The sequence below is a fragment of the Ambystoma mexicanum genome, chromosome 3q (genome assembly GCF_040938575.1).
Source record: "Ambystoma mexicanum isolate Mex_15411 chromosome 3q, UKY_AmexF1_1, whole genome shotgun sequence".
NCBI lineage: Eukaryota > Metazoa > Chordata > Amphibia > Caudata > Ambystomatidae > Ambystoma > Ambystoma mexicanum.
The window spans coordinates 1,016,024,902-1,016,045,249 of NC_090926.1; the positions used below are offsets into that span (position 1 = coordinate 1,016,024,902).

The window sequence follows — 20,348 nt, forward strand, 5'->3', positions numbered from 1 at the left end:
TTGTTGTTGGCGTTGGCCACGAAAAAAGCGTTTGTTGCCATAGCCGCGTCTGGTAGTGGGCTTAGAGATTTGGTCAAGAGTCTTGATAGTATAGTATAGCCATCTCTAGAGCCTCATCCACCGCTTTCCCGAAGAGGTTAGAGTCTTCAACAGGTTTATTTATTAAAGACGCCTGTGTCTCCGGTTTAAACCCTGAGTTGCGCAGCCATACATGGCGTTTTAGGAGTATTCCCTGCACCAGGGAACGTCCCGCTGTTTCTGCCGCATCCAGAGAGTTCTTTACAATACTCTGGTTGACCTGGGTTCCTTCACCAATATTTGAAAGCAGGCGTGTACGTAATGGCTCCGGTGCTTTTTCGGCGTCCTTGCGCAGTTTGGCCCACTGCGCGTCTGCATAGCTAGCGAGTAAAAAAATTGTTGTTCGCAATTCTTGCCGAAAAGGCAGCCGAGGATGTTACTCTTTTTGCAAGGGCATATAACCTCTTGCCCTCCTTGTCAGGAGGTGCCTCACTGGTGGAAAGTGGTACCCCTGCCCTCTTCCTTGTATTAGTTACTACCAGGGAATCTGGAATGGAATGTCCCCTGAAGTACAGCGGGTCTGAGGGTGAAGGAGTGAAAAGATTTTCAATTCTTGGATTGACCCATCTGATCAATGCGGGAGTGGACAGCGTTCTTCTCTTCACTGAAGCGAGGAGGGGAATGGTCTGGCTGACCGGGGGTTTCTCCTTAATTACTCTTTCCACAAAGTCTAATTCAGGAGAGAGCTCCCCAGTGTCCAGTTCGAAATGTGCTGCTGCTCTGCACAACAGGTCATTGAAAGTGGGCTGATCGTCAATGGGAGACGTGTTCCTAACAGGTGAATTGTCAGGAGGATTTAGGTTCAGGACATCAGTGTCGGAATATACTGATGGGGATTGCCAGGGGTGCGAAGGTCCTTCTTCTGGGTTTTCTCTGAAGCCTTCTCCTATAATGTCTGGACTGTCTTCCAGACCTTCCTCCTGGTTCTGTCCCTCTTCGTCGTCCATAAAATCATCCTCCTCCTCTAAGTAATGTTCCTCCCCAGTGAGGTCATACACATTATGGAAGTCTGAGGCTGTGTCATGCTGGGGATTGACTAGCCTCGGATATTTGGCCCTGGGTTCCTCCTGAGGCCCTTCTCTTGTTCTCTTGGGAGTTTGAGGGGTCTGGGTATTCATAAACCTCTCCATCCTCTCCATACAGAGATGGAGCCTTTCCATGGTTTCATGGGGTACCCCTGAGCGGTCTAGCGGGGGAAAAGTAGAGTCATCTAGCTGAAAACGGTTTGACCTTTCCCAAAGCGTCGAGGAAAGTGTCCCGTCGCCCTCCGGAAAGCCTTCAGGTGTGCTGGGTGTCCCCCCGACTGAAGGGGGTAGTCCCTGCCTTTCTTCGGGCCTTTTCGGCGTGTCTTTCGACCTCTGCGTAGCGCTCGACGTGTCCTTCGGCGTACGCTTCTGGGCGTCGGCTACAACGATCCTCGCCAAGCTCTCGGCGACTCGTTTGTCAGCGGAGGGCTACGGTTTCGACGCTACGGGTGTCGATCGCTCTACGGCGGCATGCGCTTTCTGCTGATGCGCGCCGGCCGATGATTTGGGGGCGGCGCCCTTATTTGCCGAAAGCCCAGTCGCTGGTCGCGGCTGCGAGAGGGGCTTCGAACCCGAACGGTCCGAGGAGGCCGCCGGTGGAACCTGCGTCTCCTTGGGCGCTGATGCTCTCTTCGCCTTCGACGAAGAAGAGCCGTGGGTTGTGTGCTTATGTGAGTTCTTGTGTGCGTCAATGTCGCCGGGGTGTTCATCCCCATAAGCAGGGCATGAGCCGAGCCCGTCGGGGCCGGGTACAGACGACGAAGCGCGCGAGCACTCCTTAGAGGGGTTTTCGACTTCCGTAGCGGAGGTAGTGTTATCACGTTCCTCGTCACTGTCGGTGGTAGCAGCGGCGGGTGAACCATCGGCCTTCGACATCGCATAGGCCGCCCACCTTTTGACCCTACGGTCTTTTAGAGTCTTAGGCTTAAGAAGCCGACAAGCCGCGCAACCTTCCTCCTTGTGATCGAGGGGCAAGCAGCGGTTACACCGTGAATGCTTGTCCTTCCAAGTAAACTTGCCTTTGCAAAGCGGGCAAAACCTAAAGGGTGTCCTCTCCATAGCCGAGGCAATAAATCGTGATAACCACCCCAAAGGAAAGGAAGGGGAAAAGGAAAGGCATTCTCAGAAAAGAACCAGAGATGTCCCACGACCCCACTCTCCCTACTGTATATGGCCTGCGAGGCCAGGGCACGAGTTCGGCAACGCCAAAGGATCTCCTCCGCTCGTCCCCTCCGTCGAAGATCTTGCTCGGCGGAGAACAGCTTCACAACTGCGTCGAGGGAGGGATCTATGTGTTTATATATTAATAAGAAAACGACCAAAGGTCGAGGACATGAAATCTGCAATGTCTCTCGAGGAGCTCCGCGTAAAGGCGACCAGTAGCTGGGCGGAAAAAAACAATCTGAGGGACCTCGACGCGTGAGGGATTGTGGGTACAACGCACGTCACTATAGGGATAGTGTTTCAGACACGCCTTGTCGACATCCCTTTTCGACTACGAAAAACAAAATGCAATACTCCGCAGTGACCACTGGATGTCGGACCTATGCACAGCATGTGATTCTAAGCAGATTAACAAACATCAGAAAATTTGATATATCAAACATTTATATATAGAACCCACCTTCCCGCCATACTCTCCACACTTTACTCTATATACTCATATAATTCCGCTTAAAACTCTGTTTTCCATAGTACTCTGTATGTCGTGCATTGAGTTTTTAGTCTGCATGGGTTTTTGATGGACAGAAACAGCTGCTCAGCCACTTCGTGTGCTCTGCCATAGCTAGCCGGGCCCCACGCAATGCCTGTAGTATATTATTAGCACAGGCTGCATATTCCTTTGGGCACAGAGCTCTTTACAGGGCTCTGAGAAAAACAAACTAATTTTTACTGCTGCCTTCAGCCAGGACAGGACCCAATCAAAGGCAAGCGATAGCCACCCCGTGTTCTGAACTCTACCTTCTTTCTTCATTTGAACATCTAGATTGTGCACTGCCTTGATAATGTGAGATAGTGACCCATTCTCGGCATACTCCGGGGCTATAAAGTGCAGCAGCTGCTTGTACCCCAGGAGCATTCAAAGATGAAAAAGGAAGTCTCTGCTGAGCTAAAAGGCTGATACTCGTCCGGTATTCCTCTGAGCAGTGCGGAACAGTCTTTTGAGACAGTTGGATCTCTTCTTTCTTCCCCACAGTTGAAATCGTCCTTTTTCTGGCAGCATACCAAATTCGTGTGTGATTGGCAAGCTTCTTTCTGCTTCTTTAGGTGCTAGAGTGGCTGCAGGCACCTCAACAGGCATTTTTCTCACTTCAGGTGTTCTTCCAGGATTACTAGTAGCATTGAGTGCAGGATGGCCAGTGAATTGCTTGCCCCTCCATGAGAGTGGGAGGTGCAAGTAGGCTTGTTGGCCACAAACCCAGTAGTAATCCATCACTGCTACCGTACCTTTCGTCATATCAGGGATCACAAGAGTGTGGTTGCACTGTTTGTTTGCGCCAACAGGAACTGTTCCTTCACTGCAAAACCAAAGTTCATAATTCATGTTTAGTTTAGTTTATTATTTATATAGCGCCGCCTGGCCCTGGGGCATCTAGGCGCTTGACAAGGTTGCATGGTTACAAGTTACAAGTCGTGAAAGTGTTACAGGCATGGTAAGTATAGGTAAGGTATAGGTAAGGTAATAATGTCTATGTATGCGCACTGGCTTCTCCATTGTTGCAATCTATGTCAGCCTTGTTATTTTTTGGGACCATATTTGCGCACACATAGTCTCTACTTGGGCTATTGCTTCTCTGCTGTACTCAATCTGTCCATCTGGCAGGCATGTCACAGTGGTGTCCTGCCATCTGTCTTTGACATGTGAGTAACCTCCCAAGGGAAAATATGGTACTTGTAGACACTGGCGGTATTTCGTGTTGCCAATGCATAACGCAGGGTTTAGATCAATGCTCCTCAACCGCCCACTGTGTGCCTGGAATGTGTCCTTTATCCACCATTGTGCAAGATGTACCAGGCATTGGGCCTCTGTAAATGGGACTGGATGTGCAACTAAAACCTTAGGAGCCCCTGATGCGTGCAGGATGAGTGCACACACAACAGCTATCATTGATTACATGCCTTCCTACCGTGCGCATATCGGAGTACCAGCTACTGGAAGATTCTGGATACTCGATATCAGAAATGGCATCAAAGCCCAACTCCTTATATAAATCATACGTCATTTGTACTTCCTGTTTCATTAGTCTAAGAAAACTTGTAGGGGTGGCTGAAAAAAGTGAGACATTTTGTGATTGTGTTTTTGTTTCATGGATATATTAATACTAGCATTGTTTTTCAACTGTCCATCCCCCCGTTTATATGGCCACCCCATATAACAGACATAACTTCATCCACTACAACAACCACGACCAGTCTCATATCAAATATTATAATACTAAAAGCTTTGGCACCCTTGGTGCACGGGTGAAGTCCGCGAGGAGTAAAGGGTGTGCGCTGTTGTCTGCTGTTCGGCTGGGAGGGTCTATCTGGTGCCCTGCTGGTGCCTTGCTGTGCTTTTGCTTACCGTGAATTGCTGTCGATCCGCTCCATTCGCGTAAGCCTATCAGCATATCAGCTGGAGCTGATAGCAGTTTGACGCGAGCGGGCCGAGTGATTGCTTGGACACGTGACATTGGTCACGTGACATTGGAGACACCCCCCCCCAGGAAGTGACATTCAAATTCAGCACAGCGCAACCCTTGCGGCGTGAAGCCCGCGAGGAGTAAAGGGCGTGCGCTGTTTTCTGCTGTTTGTGGCTGGGTGCGGCGGTAAGTACTGAGCGATACAACTAGAAACCCTTCCGGTGACCAAACCACAGGTGTGGTGTCGATCACAACAATGGAAACACAAAAACCAAGAACTAGGCTCCAAGGGAAGCTAGAGGAATCCATTGCACAAATATCCAAAAACCACGCCCCTTACATGACAACTGAGGAAAGTAATCCAAACGAGGATAACAAACTAGAAAATATACCCTCACAAGGTAACAAACAAATACCAAAGACAAATCCATGCCCAATCCTGTCAGAGGAAATTGTTCCCCAATCGCCGAAAGAGCAGTCGCCGAGTATAGAGAACGTAACAGAAAACCACCCAACAGATTTAATTCGACCTAACACACACAAGATGCAAAAATTTAATGATTTGAAACATGTGGAAACGAACACTTCTATGCCTCTAAACAACCATTCATTGAACTCACACCTCGACGTCCCAATGAATAGTAGCCAAAGAGATATACGCGTAGCTCTAAGGAACCCATCCGACGGGATAGCACACCCAATTCAACCAAAAGATAAAAAGAGGATGACATTAGATGAACAAGAATACTGTGGTACCCCATCGCGTCAAGACCGAGCTAAAGCGGCAAAATTACACTGGTAATCTACATACACACCAGCTCAGAGACACAACATTGATCACAGCAAACCTGTAGCACGCAGAGTTGCTAGACTTTCTCTTGATATCACCGAGTTTGAGGCCGTAATGGAGTCTCAGGAAAAAAGAAATGAACCTTTTGATGGGGTAAGCACGCCTAACAATATAAAAATCATCAAGACCTCAACGCCAATTATATGAGCAAGTTCTAGCTCACTTGATGATAAAAGACATCTCTTTTGAATAAAGTGGTAGATAACCACAAGACAGAAGAACCTTATGCCTCCCCTGTGAAGGTAGCACCGGAACACCAAGCCCAGGCATCGGAATCTCAACAAAGAATCCCAACGACCATGTTAGATCTACAAAATACGTTGGTAGCAGTCCTGTCGACTGCAATGATTCCGTTCCTAAAGATACAGGAATATATGGCTGATTCTACTAAAGACCAGGCAACGCTGCTGGCAATGATAATGACTAAACAAACATATGTGGAAACATTTATAAATACTATTCAGGAGCGGCTAAATCAAGAAGCCGAAACATCTAGAGTATGGCAATCACGATTAGCAGAACTCGCAAGAGTTGACCGGGTAGACAAACAGAACCTCTTGGAAACTGTGTCAACGAGAAGAAAAAACAAAAAAACAGACGTACATGTTGGAACATAAACAATACGCAACAAATCATACGCAAACTGAAGCGAAAAACAAATTAGAAGACAAAGCAGATCAAAGTTCACAATATGAAATGCAAATCATCCCGATGTCTCCAACAAATTTGACAATATCCTCACATCCCGTCAATACTGAACCACCTGTGTGTGCCCCGTTCAATATATTTGATCTCTCAAAGCGTGGAATGGTAGGACAAGACCTGATAACTAGACCTAAAGGCAAAAAAACAACAACAAAAAATCAAAATGGATTTCGCACATTTCTGAGAAAAATAAAGTTAACCCAGAACACATTAACAGAAGAGGCTAATAATAACAATCAGCCTACTCTCAAACAAAAAGGTATACAACAAAAAAGCAAAGAAACAAAAAAAGACGATAATCCAAAATGATGTTATCAAGGTAGATGCGAATGCAATGAGTGAACCATTGGATGTGCTACTGGAGATAATCAACAAAAATATACCTGGCCAAGTGGAAAATCCTATTCCAATTATAGATATATCAACAGCTGACGATATGAGTGATTATAATTCCATATCAATTAACTCACAAGATGCGACTTTAATCCTCGTTGATGAATATCAAGATACGGCAAACGGTCAAACTGTAACCGACTCTCACGACGAAGAGACATCGGTCCTCGAGTTGGAATATTCTACTATCTCTAATGATGAAGCGTGGTTAGCAAGCGAGTCGCAATCTGAAGATAGCACCCATAATAGCCTGTCACCTCAACCTAGTCCAATTTTAATTAGACCTAAATTCCAAAATCCACAGGATACAACAGCTGCCTACAGAATAGCTTTATATCCAACGACAGCTAATACAGATGACCCGGTAATAATGAACAGAGCCAACATTTTACGGCTCTTTAAAGCAATCCCACAAGTGGAGAAAATAAAATCGGATGATCTAGACCTAGTACTCTTTCCAAATAAGCAAGATATGGAAGAGGTCCAAATTGATTTTTTCAGTCAAGACATAATGCAAAAGGTTCTAGCCACGAAAAAACAATTTGAGAAACTAGGATTCGGCATAGAGGAAATCTTTGTCACACGGGCAGTCGCAGAAAAAAAAAGAAAAAAACATGGCTCCATTTAAGAACCACAAAGCAATTAACAATGAGGTTCAGAGCAAAGGGACAAAGGCTTCTCAAAATGATAATAACTTAAGATCTAAGAGGCAGTCTGAAGACGATTCACTCCATCATCCCATTTGGCGTGATTACCGGGAGACCCTACATATGAAACCAAATTTGATGTTTAAACAAACTGGAAGGAAAACTTATTTATAACAATCAAAAAAGAAAGAAGCGCAAAAGTCTAGAATAGCACTGGGATCGTGGAATACAAGAGGAAATAAACATCTCCTAGAAAAACACTCAATAGCCCTGGTTAATTTGGATATCATATGTTTGCAAGAAACATGGCTAACGGATGAAGTGATTGGCGATGGGTTTTGTACCCTAATGAATCCGGTGATTGTGGCACAACGGCGTAGACCAGCAGCAGGAATGCTGATATTAACAAAAATAGTCCCCACACGGACAATCCTAGCAAGTAAAAATATACATCCGTGGGCACAATATGTAACTATCAAGATTACAACAGACAACAAGGACGAGCCACCTGCTGCCGGGGATAATTATGTGATATCCATATTTAATATATATTGGAACCCAAATGTAATGTCAATTTATTGATTCAATATACGATGAAATTGACAATGTGTCCATCACTAACAACGAAATGGATTTCATTATAGTAGGAGACCTTAACTTTCATTTATTTGATAAAGAAGGTAGACAGTTAGATCCTACTTTACTGTCGAGCAGGGCAAAAAAATGGATGAGGAAAGTGAAACAGAGGAACATCTACTTAAGTGCCCAACCAACAGACTCCGAAGGTAAACCTTTACCACCTTGGTCAAGTGAAACTTACAATTCAATTATTGACTAAATATTTACTTCAGCAAGAATCAGAAGATTAACCACTTCAACAGGAAATTCATCTCAGCAGGATAGCGATCACCATTTAATCCAGATCGAATGGGCCAGTGAGCCAGGAATTGATCAATGACTAATACTACCTGACTTGGAGCTAACAAATGGGATGAATAGACTCAGGATAAAACACAACCATATGGTGGAAATAGTCGCAACCTTTGAAGATGCACCAATTCAAGATAACATAAAAGTGGACTATGGTTGGATACTAGAAAAATACCAACAGAAGGTTGAAAAGAAGAATTAACAACAAATGCACGCACATTACTTCAATATTGAAATCCAAACAAAAAGAAACAACACTATAAAGTTCTACGAAAATTGCGCAAACTTAAGGCACCTAATTTTGAAATGGAAATAAAAAAAGAAAAGAATAAGTATTCGAATGAAATAAAAGCGATCAAAGCATCAATTAAACAGAACGATGCAGAAGCAATCTTGACAGCACTTAAACAAATAAATACGCGAAATCTATGGTCAATGTTGAACATATCATCGACTAATCAAAACATGATCCAAGAAGTCGACGCAAGCAGATGGGTGAAGCACTACTCAACATTATACAATAATACGGCACAAACAACTACGAAGCTTATACCAAGAGATGATGGTCCTTGGGACCTTAAATGGGAGAATGAAGACATCATTAGTACGATCAATTTACTTAAATCCTCGAGAGCTCCAGGACCTGATGGTTTAGCAAATAGCGATTTAAAAACAGCTCCAGTCCAGTGGGCCAAGTTCATGAGCCATCTATTAAGATTAATTGAAAAAACGAAAAAGATAGCTCAAACTTGGACGACAGCGGTCTTGATTCCAATTTTTAAAGCTGGAGATAGAAAAGATCTGGCCAATTACAGACCTTACTGGACCCATTGGGAAAACTATTCGCTGATTTCCTTCAAACAAAGCTGACTCAATAGGCGCAGGATAACAACAAAAAAGCAAAAATACAAACAAGATTTGTAAAACGAATAGGCACCAATGTCAACCTCCTACTGCTGAACATGTTGAAATATGAAGCAATGGCTAAATCACAACAACTATATGCCATCTTCATAGACCTAAGAACTGCATTTGATTCAGTCAATAGACAACTGTTATGGGCTTAGTTAAGAGATTGGGGTTGCCCGCCAAATATTCTGAATCCGATAAAAGAACTATATTCAAATCCATCGATATGTGTTCGATTGACGAAAGAGGGAAGAGTGACCAAATTTATTCCATCGGAGAACGGACTGAAGCAAGGCTGCCCATTGGCCGCATGTCTCTATAATCTATTTACTTATGATTTTGGAGAAAAAATACAAAACAACATTGCAAATCCACCAAAAATGAACAATGAAACAATCCAAACGCTAATCTATGCAGATGATATTATTTTTGGACAAAACATTAAAAGGATTGCAACAAACAGTGAATAAAGCACAAGAGTACATGGTGAACAATAAGTTACAAATCAATACTGACAAGACAAGAATAATGAAACTGATTAATCTAAAAACAAAGAAACAATCTAATTTGAAGATTCAAATAGGAAACCAAATGATCTTGACAACCAAAACAATCAAATATTTAGGGGCATTAATCAATCCATCAGCAAATGAAGCAGAATGGCAACATCACATTGAGGCAAAAGCAAGCTCCTTGGCAAAACAAGGACGGTTCTTCCATGCAAAATATGGGACCTTTTCTCTAAAAGCCACAATTCTGCTGTATAAAAGGAAAGTAATCCCAATTCTGACATATGCAAGTGATACAATTGTTAATCAAAACATAATGAGATGGCTGTACTATGAAGCACTATTCTGGAGGAAAACCCTCGCCTTACCGAAAACATTTCCAATGAATAGACAAAGATTTGAACTAGCCTTACAATCAGTACAATCAATAGTACTGTGGAAACAAATGGACTTGTTAAGGAAAATCATATCTGAAGAAGAAATACCAGCCTTGAAGATTCTAAGAGAAAAAAAGGAACCTCTTCAAATAGCAGCACTATCGAAATGGTCTAATGAAATCAAAGCAAAAATGAGAGCGGAAGACATCACAGAGGAATTATTACTTAATAGACCACAATATGCAAAACGGAAATTACAAACGAATGATTGGTTAAGAACAATAGAAGCACAGAAAAAATCCAAACGACACTTGCATGCAGAAACAGAGGTGAGGGCACTTAACCAATTACCGAAATATTTGGCACAATTCCCCAGCTGCAGTATTCGTGACTTGTTTCTGCGTTTTCGGTTAAATATATTGCCGCATTGATAGATAAAACACACAAAAAAATCGGATACCTGTCGCTTCTGCAAACAAATGAGACCAGAAACTTTATTCCATTTGATTATGGTATGTCCGGCATTGAAAGAGAAAAGAGACTTATACAAAGATTTCTTTAAAATTTCTGAAAAACAATTGACAACAGAGGAAAGATGGGCGGAACTCCTCGAAGGAAGTAACCAACGCCTTATATTCACCGTGATCAAATTTTGGAATGACATTACGAGAGGAAACATAGATGAGTAAATTGAAGGATATTGTCTATGTAGGGACAAATGAAAAGTTTGTTAATTCAAACTAAACATTTTAAATTAAAAAAAATAATAATAATACTAAAAAGACACTGCCTAAATTCTAGAATAAATGTAATTTAACATAACTTTATCCCTATATAACCGAGAGGGTGGAATACGTTGGTCAGGCATCCTTGCATATTCCTGGAGAGGAGAAAAAATGTTATCAAAGAGAGAGAGGGTGAAAGAAAAAGAGAGAAAGGGAGAAAAATAGAAAAGGAGCAAAGGGAGAAAGGGAAAGAAGGGAGAGAGGGAGAGAAGGCAGGGCGAGGGGGAGGTAGAGAGGGAGAGGAGACCCTTTTCCCACCAAGGCTGACCGGGTTCTGGACCTTCAAAAAAATTGAAAAAAATAAATACAAATAATAGAAAATGAAAAAAGAAAAAAGAAATGAAAGAAAAAAGAAAAATCATGTGTGTGCCACTGCACACCACCCTGGCATGGATCCCTTTTTTAAATTGTGTTCTTCTGTTGCTAGGTCCTTATTGAGCTTTACTTTGTCTCAGGTGCTGTTCGAACATCCGAGAGATGCACCCAATATTTGAACTCTTTCACACGGACGGCAAGAGGAGTACAAAACACCACCTCATAGGTTCCTTGAAATCTTGAATTGTTCCATCTACGCACAAAACTTTTCATGTAGATCAGCTCCCTGGGTAATAATGGTTAGTTTTGGGAGATATATTTGCAGTTGCTGTCCCTTCCGGTGTGTCCTGTCCTTCGTTCCTGGGTGGCGCAATCTGTCAAGAGATATATTTGATAAAGCACGTGTTAGTGCTGTTAAATATTCCTTAAATTCCTCTCCTAGTACTGTCGCTGCTTGATGTGCATCTGACTCTTTCCTCACTGGGGATATGGGGATCTGCATGAGCCTGTTTTCCATAGTACTCTGTATGTCGTGCATTGAGTTTTTAGTCTGCATGCGTTTTTGATGCACAGAAACAGCTGCTCAGCCACTTTGTGTGCTCTGCCAGAGCTAGCCGGGCCCCACTCAATGCCTGTAGTCTATTTTTTGGCACAGAACTCAGGGGCTAGCTCCTCCCCAACACTGCAACCAGCCATTAATTGTAGAAAGGGTAACAAAAATGTTAGATGAGAAACTAGACAAAGGGGATACTAAGTAAGGATCTAAATGATCCGACCGTGGCTGATTTTGCCGTGGTCAGAAAATTTGCATGAGAAAGGTGCAAACTACCAAAGGTTTTCACCTTTCTCATGCGAAAACACGCAATTACTACGGGGGCTGCTGGTTTTTCCCCGCAAACTATACTGTTTTTTGCAGGTGTGCTGCTGGGGTGTCCCCTGCAACACCCCGCTCACTATACCACACAGTATAGTGAGCGGGGTGTTGCGGGGGACATTTTATTTTTAAACTTACCTGCAATGCTACCATCAAAGTTTCAAACCTTTGGTGTTAGAACCTTTGGTGGTAGCATTTTTAGAACTTTTGGTCCTTGCGGACCTTTAATGTCGGTAAAAAGGTACAATCCCACTAAGTAACCCATCCAGCACCCTATTGTAAGATAGTGTGTGCTGGGTCTAGAAAGTTACAAAATGTAAGTAAAGTCAATATCACTTCACTGCTCTTGGAAACCGCAGTTTCACCAAGAGAAGGTATTTAAACATTTGGGGAATCTAAGAGACTTCCCTGAGTCACTGCACTGAAGGTGCTGGGTGTCACAATGTAAAGTTGATGCCCATGGTGTTTTTCAGACTCCAAAGTCAAAAGAAACACAGAGTCCAAATCACAGGAAAATACATGAGAGAGGGGGAAAAAGGTCTCACCCTCTCCAGGTTAGAAAGTCCTAATATCCAGCAAAAGGAGCGTGGGGTTTCTAATGTAGAAGGGAATTAGCACATTTCTGAGAATTCTCTCAACAGTGTTTGTTCACAGTTACATTTGTAGTACATTAGACAGGGAAAAGACAAGGTTATCGTATTATCGGTAAATGCACACTCATGCTGTTTTCAAAAGGTCAAACAGTAATGCATTTACTCTGCAAACACATATAGAAAAGTCACTTAAAGTGAGGAAAATAAGTGGGTAGTGCAAGATGAGCATAGTTCAAGGTTCTAGAGATGGTTTCTTCACTAGGCAAGTCTTTTAAGTTCAAAAACGCAACCCTAGCTAGAGGCAGTTCAGAGAGGGCTTGAAGTCTTGACAAAGAGCGAATTACGAAGAGTTCCTGCAGATTTTTACCAGTGTCTAAAGTTATTGAAGCAGCAAGTTAGCAACTAACTAAGGAGACCTAAAAACTGACTCGAGAAGGGGACACAAGCATCGGCTTGGGCCAGAGGTAAGAGGGGGTCGCCCTGGACACCTATGTGCACTCCAACGCTCAGAGCGACTTCTTGGCATCAGGTTAGCAATATCTTTTCCCCCAAAGTACCTTTGGCTTGAAGAAAGTGTTCATGGTGGCTTCTCTGCGATGTGGCAGATCTGGACCCGACCTCCGGATTCCTTGGTCTGGTGACAAAAGGCGGGACAATGGATGGGGTCTCAGCAGCAGTCGCGAGAGAGGACCTGTAGCATGACTTTCAGCAACTTCTTGGTTCACGCTGCGGTTTTGTAGCCTTTTCAGCAGCACCAACAAAGGAAACGGATCGCCCAGGCATCTTCTTCGCTTTCTGCAGTACCACACTCTGGTGAGGGGATCTGGGCGAGTTGGATCGGATCTCTGGAGTGCTCTTACGGTTTCAGCAAGGATTTGGACAGATTCAGCCTTTCCACGACGATGCACTCGAAATGGGCAGCAGGTCTCCTGGTATTGGGGTTTTGCAGCTCTGGAATCTCCTAGGACCTCGGGAGATGGCTTGTTTCAAAGGTCATCCTGCGGCTGGTTGTTCCAACCAGCCGATGAGAAGGAGTCGTCCTCTTCGGAGCTCCTCTGTCGCATAGAAAACGGGATCAGGACAGCAGTGGTTGCTTCACGGTCTTGCAAAGGGTATGCAGGCATCTCTGGTCGTCTTCTTCTTCGGTTACTTCTGGTTCCTGTGGTCGACTTGCTTTACACTCCAGAAACCTAACCTTTTATACAGTTCCAGCATACACTCTCCTGCAATCTCTCTCAGCATTTTACAATAAGGGAGCTGAACCTAATCAGGCACTTTGACAAAGGACCGGGGGTTTGGAAGACTCTTCCCCCACTTCCTGCCTGTTCAAACTCTCTGGAGCCTAGGAAGGGATACCTACTGGTTCCTGCTAAAGGCAAAGCACTCACACAGACCTGCCCCTCCCAGAATGGTAGATGAAGTGCTAACAAAGAACTACCAAGCTAGTAATGGCGAAAAAAGGAGGGCGGTCCCAAGTTGGTACATGGGTGCCCCTATTGTGCACTATCAAGGCTATGGACATAGCCTGCAAGATAAAAAAAAAACACACACAATAGTTGCTAGAACACGTCCACTGCCACCAGCGCATTATGACTAACTAATTACAATTACTCAACTGAAGGTGGTGTGTGCAAATCTCTCAGACTATAGAGTTTTGGGAGAGATACTCAGTATCTCTCCATCATTCCTTAAGAACTGTAGTTACTTAAGGATATAGAAAAATAATCTTGAAGGTGGACCCTAAGGGTCCCCAGCAGCAGTGCCCATAAGGAGCTGTGTGCTGCAGTAGTAACATTCAGATGACTTTAAAAGCTATGGAGCAGACAGACTCCACAGTATAGGTTAAATACAAAGAATAGAGTTCCAAAAGAGACAGCCCACAAGAACGAATGAGTGGAAAAAGGCTCCACTCATTCAGGATTGAAAAAAAAGGTCCAGAAGTCCAGCAACAAGTGCTGGGGGTCTCACTAAGAGAAGAGACGAAGCACACAAATGATAAATCTCCCTAACATAAGTTAACATATCTGTTTTTTTCCGCCCTGTTCTCTGTACAGTTACATGGGGGTATAAAGAACTGTCCCTACACTACTCTTTTCTGACTGGTAGAGGCCTGGTCAGGAATCCCTTCCTAGGCATACCTTAGTGACTGGGATTGAGTTAGTTTGCTTACCTGAACTTGACTTACCCTTTTGACCATAACCACTAACATCGCCCACATCTTGTAATAAACCTCTCTTAATAAATAAGGGCACTTTCAACATTCAAGCTTGGAGGTGGATGTCCAATAGTAGACAACCAGCCTTCCAGAACCTGACAAGCAACATCGAAGCCCCCGGAGGAATGTGGATTCAGGCAGAGTTCCTCTCCCTTTTCTGCCAGCTCCCACATATGGGAGAACCTTTAGAACCTTTGAGGACTTCTTGCAAGAAGCCTGCCAAGGTGCAGAAAGAAAGGGCACCATCCTATAAATGAAAAGTAAGGATGACTAACATTGAACTGGGCATCTCGAACAGTACATGTGGCCATTCTGAGAATATGGTCCTCTAAAGTGCATTATCACAGCTAAAAAAGCAACGTGTGATAATTCACCTGCAAAAAGGTTAAACATTTAACAAATGTGACCAGCCTTTTTAGAAGATGCCTGGAAAGTAGCACAAATGCTACTGAGGACAACGAAAAGGGCATACAAAGTGTTCCCAAAGTAAGGTTGTCCAATCATGTATAACCACCTCAGCCAACGTTGTGATATCTGTCTGGCTTGTATGTGGATTAGGGTGTGTAGACAAGTCCAAACCAGTTTCAAGCATTGCAAGTCACTTTCCTGGGATCTGGCCAGACCTATGTAGAAAAGTAGCATATATCACCATTTCCACCTGTACCGTGAAGGTAGACTGCCAAAAAAGATAGTAAGCTAAAAACAGGGCTTAAATAAGGTTAGGAATTTTGACCACTGGAGTAGTAAAATGGCTAACATATGGCAAAGAAATAAAGGTGCACAGGAGTGCATAAGAAAGTGTGACAATCTGCCACTAGCCTGTCTGGGAAAGATGCCTATTAAATACAAAGAAAGGGGGAGCAAGGCTCCCTGCACAACTGACCATAAAGTATATAATAGGTACTACACAACAGAGATCAATGAGGCGGAAGTTGCCCCTGTAGTGCTCACTTTAAGGACTAAGCAGAGCCCTGACAAGAAAGTATGTTAAGCAAGGGAGTGAGGTTAAAAAGACCTCACTCAGAAATAAATTAGGTCAAGAGTTAGTGGATATGCTGGGGAGTCCACTTGAATGGGCAATCTGTAAAAAGACAAATCTTTTAGATTGGTATATTTGTACACTCGAAAGAAGGCCTAAGAAACAACACTCTAATAGAAGAAAACCAGCAAGGAGAAACAAACTCGAAATATGCACTTTAGTATACACTTAATTAAGGAAGCATTACCCTCTCTTTACCAGTGTGTGTCATTGCTCTCTAATGTCTGATTTCATGGCCCACATGTCCAGGACAGAATTATTTTTGTGCAGCCCTGCATTCTTAAGCTGTACCCACCTGTATTTTAAAAGCAACTTCAGGATCACAGAGCGAATTACTGGATTCTTATCCACAGAGTCATCAAACGGAGACAACGACTTGGTGTGGCCTGCCTGATCTTAAGAAAGGGAACAACACAAAAGTCACTCACCATCTTATAATAAGTCTGGAAAAGCCCTCAGAGTAACACTAGGGCAGGGCAAAGACTTACTGGCTGCGATAGCATCACACAGCTCCTTGTTTACGAATAGCAGTGATAAAAGTTGAAGGATGACTTCATTATCAGGGGGAACATTGTCCTTGAAGCACAGTGTGGAGACCAGGTCTATGAAGAAGCTGTTGCACAGTCCCCGAAAGTGAGCATTTTTTTCAATGGCGCCACTAGAGAGAAAAGAAACAAAAGAGGGTGCAATCCATTGAGACTGATATCCCTTTCAGAAACGAAACTGCTTACATTTAACTATAGTCTCTTGCATATCTATGTTTGGAATCAGCATGTCAAACCACCCTGTGTTGGGGTGTTCTCTTTGAAGGAACACATCCCAAAGTAATTGCCTCAGCTGCACCTATACCCAGGAATTACACTGCATGATAGAAACAGCACAACATGAAGAAGACTTTGCAAGTTCCATCTCCTAGCTAGACCAACTCCGACATACAATCCCCCTCACTGGTGTAACTCTTATAAAGGTTCTCTATGCGGAGATAAAATCAATCAATGCTGTGCACTCCAGGGAGTACTGCTAGTAAGCAGGGATCCCAACAGCCAAAGAGTTTTAGAAATGTCATTTTGCCCCAGAAAAATAAGGCCCAGGAACATGGCTTCCTTATTGTGATGCAAAGGAAATTAAATGTAATATGGACATATAGTAGGGTACCATTTTGAGATTTCTTTTAAGAACCAGCTTAAGATGCAAGCAAATAAAGCAACACTAACTTTATGAAAGGTCTGGTATAGTACCTCAGCTCTTCGGATACAGTGGCAATGTAGTCATCTGGGAGTTGTGTTCTGCAAAAAGGACAATTCATTTCCCCTTGTGTGAGCCAGCAGTTAATGCACTTTTCACAATACATGTGGTCACAAGGCAAGAGGATCGGTGGCTCAGGGTCACCCAGACAGACTGGACACCACTGTAGACCAAACCTGCACCCAAAAGAAAAGAACAGAACAATTATGTTTGAGATGCATTACTAAAATCAGCCCTGATGGGACATATTTTATCTGCCCACCATAGTTATGGTGAACACAAAGGTAGGCCATACTTGTACCCCTTAAACACATTGGGGTACCCTCTGATCACGCTCACAATAAATGCACCCCTCTAGGAAATTATGGCCATGAGTCTATCTTGCAACAGATAGATGAGGATTGGGGGAATGGCAGAGGACATTCCGATCAGCATTCTGTCTTCCTAGGCTGGCTCCCAGGTCGTGAAGACTGGTGCTGGGCCTGGAGCTTAAATACTCTTTATTGGTTACTGGATAGCGGCAGAGCTTATCCAAAACTGTTCTTCTAGCCATACAAGGGATGCTGTAGTCTCCAGTGTTGCATGGCCAGGTTTACATTTAGACCAATAGTACTTTAACATACTGCTGCCTCTGCAGGAATAAATTTTCCTCTTGTTTAGCATCATTTGCTATGTTATAACCATTCATACATAAACATATCTTCCCCGCCGTTCTCTCAACACTTCACTCAACACAATTTTATTTGATCTGGTCCAGTAATTTCTAAAAAAAAACCCTTATTTTTACATATTGCTGCATTGTGTGCATGAGCACGTATATTCTGCTATTCTTAGTCGGCATGGGCTTTTGATTAACAGAAACAGCTGTTAATCCACTTCGTGTGCTCTGCAAGTGCTAGCTCGGTGATAGTGATGCAATGCCTGTAGTCTACTTTTAGCACAGGCTACATTCCTTCTGGCACAGAGCCTGCTTTGAGATAAGCTAAATACAATGTAACAGTTTTACAAATATATTCAGCTAAATGTTTATTTGCACCATATATTTAAATGCTATTTTTATTTAGTGGCTGGTCATGCCTGTGTGTGATTTTTTTGCATGAAAAGGTCTTGCCTATTTGTAAAGCGCTTTAGGGCTGCAGGAAGGTGCTAGACAAGGTGCTAGCTACTCCCAACAACGGGTAGACTTAGAGTTTAGCCCAAACCCAATCAAGGTGGTGTGGAGAGCAGTCAAGGCTTAAGTCTCAGGAGAGCGTGACCATGAACAGGGGCGCGCAATGACTCCTCAGAGAATACCACACAATAATTCAACTTAGACAGTAAGTTATAAAAATAGAGTTATTTATTTAGACCTTTAGAACACACTGTAAAATTAAACTGGTAAGTAGTTATATCACTGTTATGGAGAATTCTCATTTCTGTGCTAATTGCTTTCAAATTGGAGACCCCCAATGTTTCTTAATTTTTATCCTGGAGCGAGTGAGACCTTTTCCTCACTCCCTCATGTATTTTTGATCGGATTTGGATTCTGTATTCTTTGTTTTTGGAGTCTGACAAACTCCATAGGCATCTACTTTTGATTTGTGACACACAGCACCTGAATGATAATAGCAACCAAAAATTCTGCCATTAAAAATGTGGTTACGCTCTGCAATAATCCAGTGGGTATCCAGGCCTGTAAAGCAGAGACAGGACAGAGCGACTGCCGGGCCAATCTCATTCTGGTAAACATCTATTGGAACCCAGCCATTTCCAAACTCCGAGACTACATAGAAACTCTAAATGAACTATTCTCCACGGTCAAGATTAATCACATAGGAGCACAGATTGTTGTAGCAGGGGACCTGAACACAGATCTCATTAGTGTAGGAAATAGTAGAAACAGCTTAACCAAACACAGTACCACACAGAAAGGTAAACAATGGTGGGACTTCTTTCAATCATGGGATCTCGACATGATATCTGAAGACGATAGCAGTACGGACAACCCCGGACCAACATGGCGTCAGGGAAGGTTGCAATCAATAATAGACTACATCTTCGCCTCACCATCACTTACCCTGCACCCACATCATCTCACCTTAGATTGGGAAGGGGGAAGTGATCACGCGAGGTTGGAACTCTACTTTCCTGAAACTCAGTGTTCTACAAACCCACGCATCAGACAGGACTTGGAGGGCTCAAAGGGGAAACTGAAAGTAGTCAAGTACAAACATGGGGGGGAAAACTTGAACGATCGTTTAGCAATAGTTCATCCCTCAATAGTAGCCGAAGAGTGCCATCCAGAAAGATTCGGAAAGTTTATATGGTCCATTTGCCGACCAAGTGAAGTACAAATGGTGGGGAAACAGACACATCTCCATCACTTCGATGAGGAAACGTTCAGAAGGAAAAGAAATCTGCGTCAAACACTGCGAAGCATAAGACAGACCAGAGCAGAAGATCCTCTAGGCTGCATTCAAAAACTTAAAAAGACCAAACAAATTTATCGAAACTGGTCCAAGAATCACAAACATTGAAAAATACAAGAGGATGGGGAGAGAATGCTTTTGCTTCTTAGTGCAAATAACTGCAGAAATTTTTGGGCAGTTCTAAATCAACTCGAAACTGGCCAAAATAGTTCTCTTTGCAACTTAGTGCCGGAACACAAGTGGGTAGACCATCTGGCCAAGAACTTCGAAGCAACAGGATCAAGAGACATTAGCATCTGCAACATCACCTGGTCTCTGGAATTTACTGAAGAGGACATCGAAGAACTCATAACATCATCCTCTACCTCAAAAGCAGCAGGTCCGAACGGCCTCACATATCAGGTGTTAAAAAATCAGCCAAAACTTTGGTCAAAACTGCTATTTCATCTCTTTCAAGGAATCCTGAGGGAAAAAACTTTTCCACCGTCGTGGAAGAACGCAGTGATTATTCCATTCTTCAAAGGGGGTGATAGGCTAAGTCCAACATGCTATCGACCCATAGCCCTCTTGGATATAGACAGTAAAATATTCATGAGAATATTATTGAGGGAACTTTCTCTATGGGTGGACTCAAATGAGATTCTCCCTCCGCACCAAACAGGTTTCAGGAAGGGTCTCTCTACCAGCCTTAATGGCCTCACACTGAACCTGCTGAGCGAAAGCTCAAATGAGAAAGAAGGCTCTCCACTGTATGGGGCATGGGTAGATCTGTCCAAGGCATTTGACCTGCTGGACAGATCACTCCTCTGGCAGAAACTGAACAACTGG

The 20,348-nt window shown here is 43.4% G+C and overlaps 1 protein-coding gene across 3 annotated transcripts in view; it reads right to left on the reverse strand.

Annotated features, from left to right (window-relative positions):
• Positions 1–20,348, reverse strand: part of RNF213 (ring finger protein 213) — a 3,248,263-nt gene that overhangs the window by 754,138 nt on the left and 2,473,777 nt on the right. For 2 of the 3 annotated variants that reach the window (XM_069655189.1, XM_069655188.1), the window contains exons 42-44: positions 17,106–17,288; positions 16,356–16,525; positions 16,163–16,262 (exon numbers count right to left, since the gene is read on the reverse strand). The exons of the other annotated variant lie outside the window; for it this stretch is intronic. In XM_069655189.1, the coding sequence (XP_069511290.1) occupies positions 16,163–16,262; positions 16,356–16,525; positions 17,106–17,288 (453 nt within the window). The remainder of the gene's footprint in view (positions 1–16,162; positions 16,263–16,355; positions 16,526–17,105; positions 17,289–20,348) is intronic. 3 annotated transcript variants of the gene reach the window in all.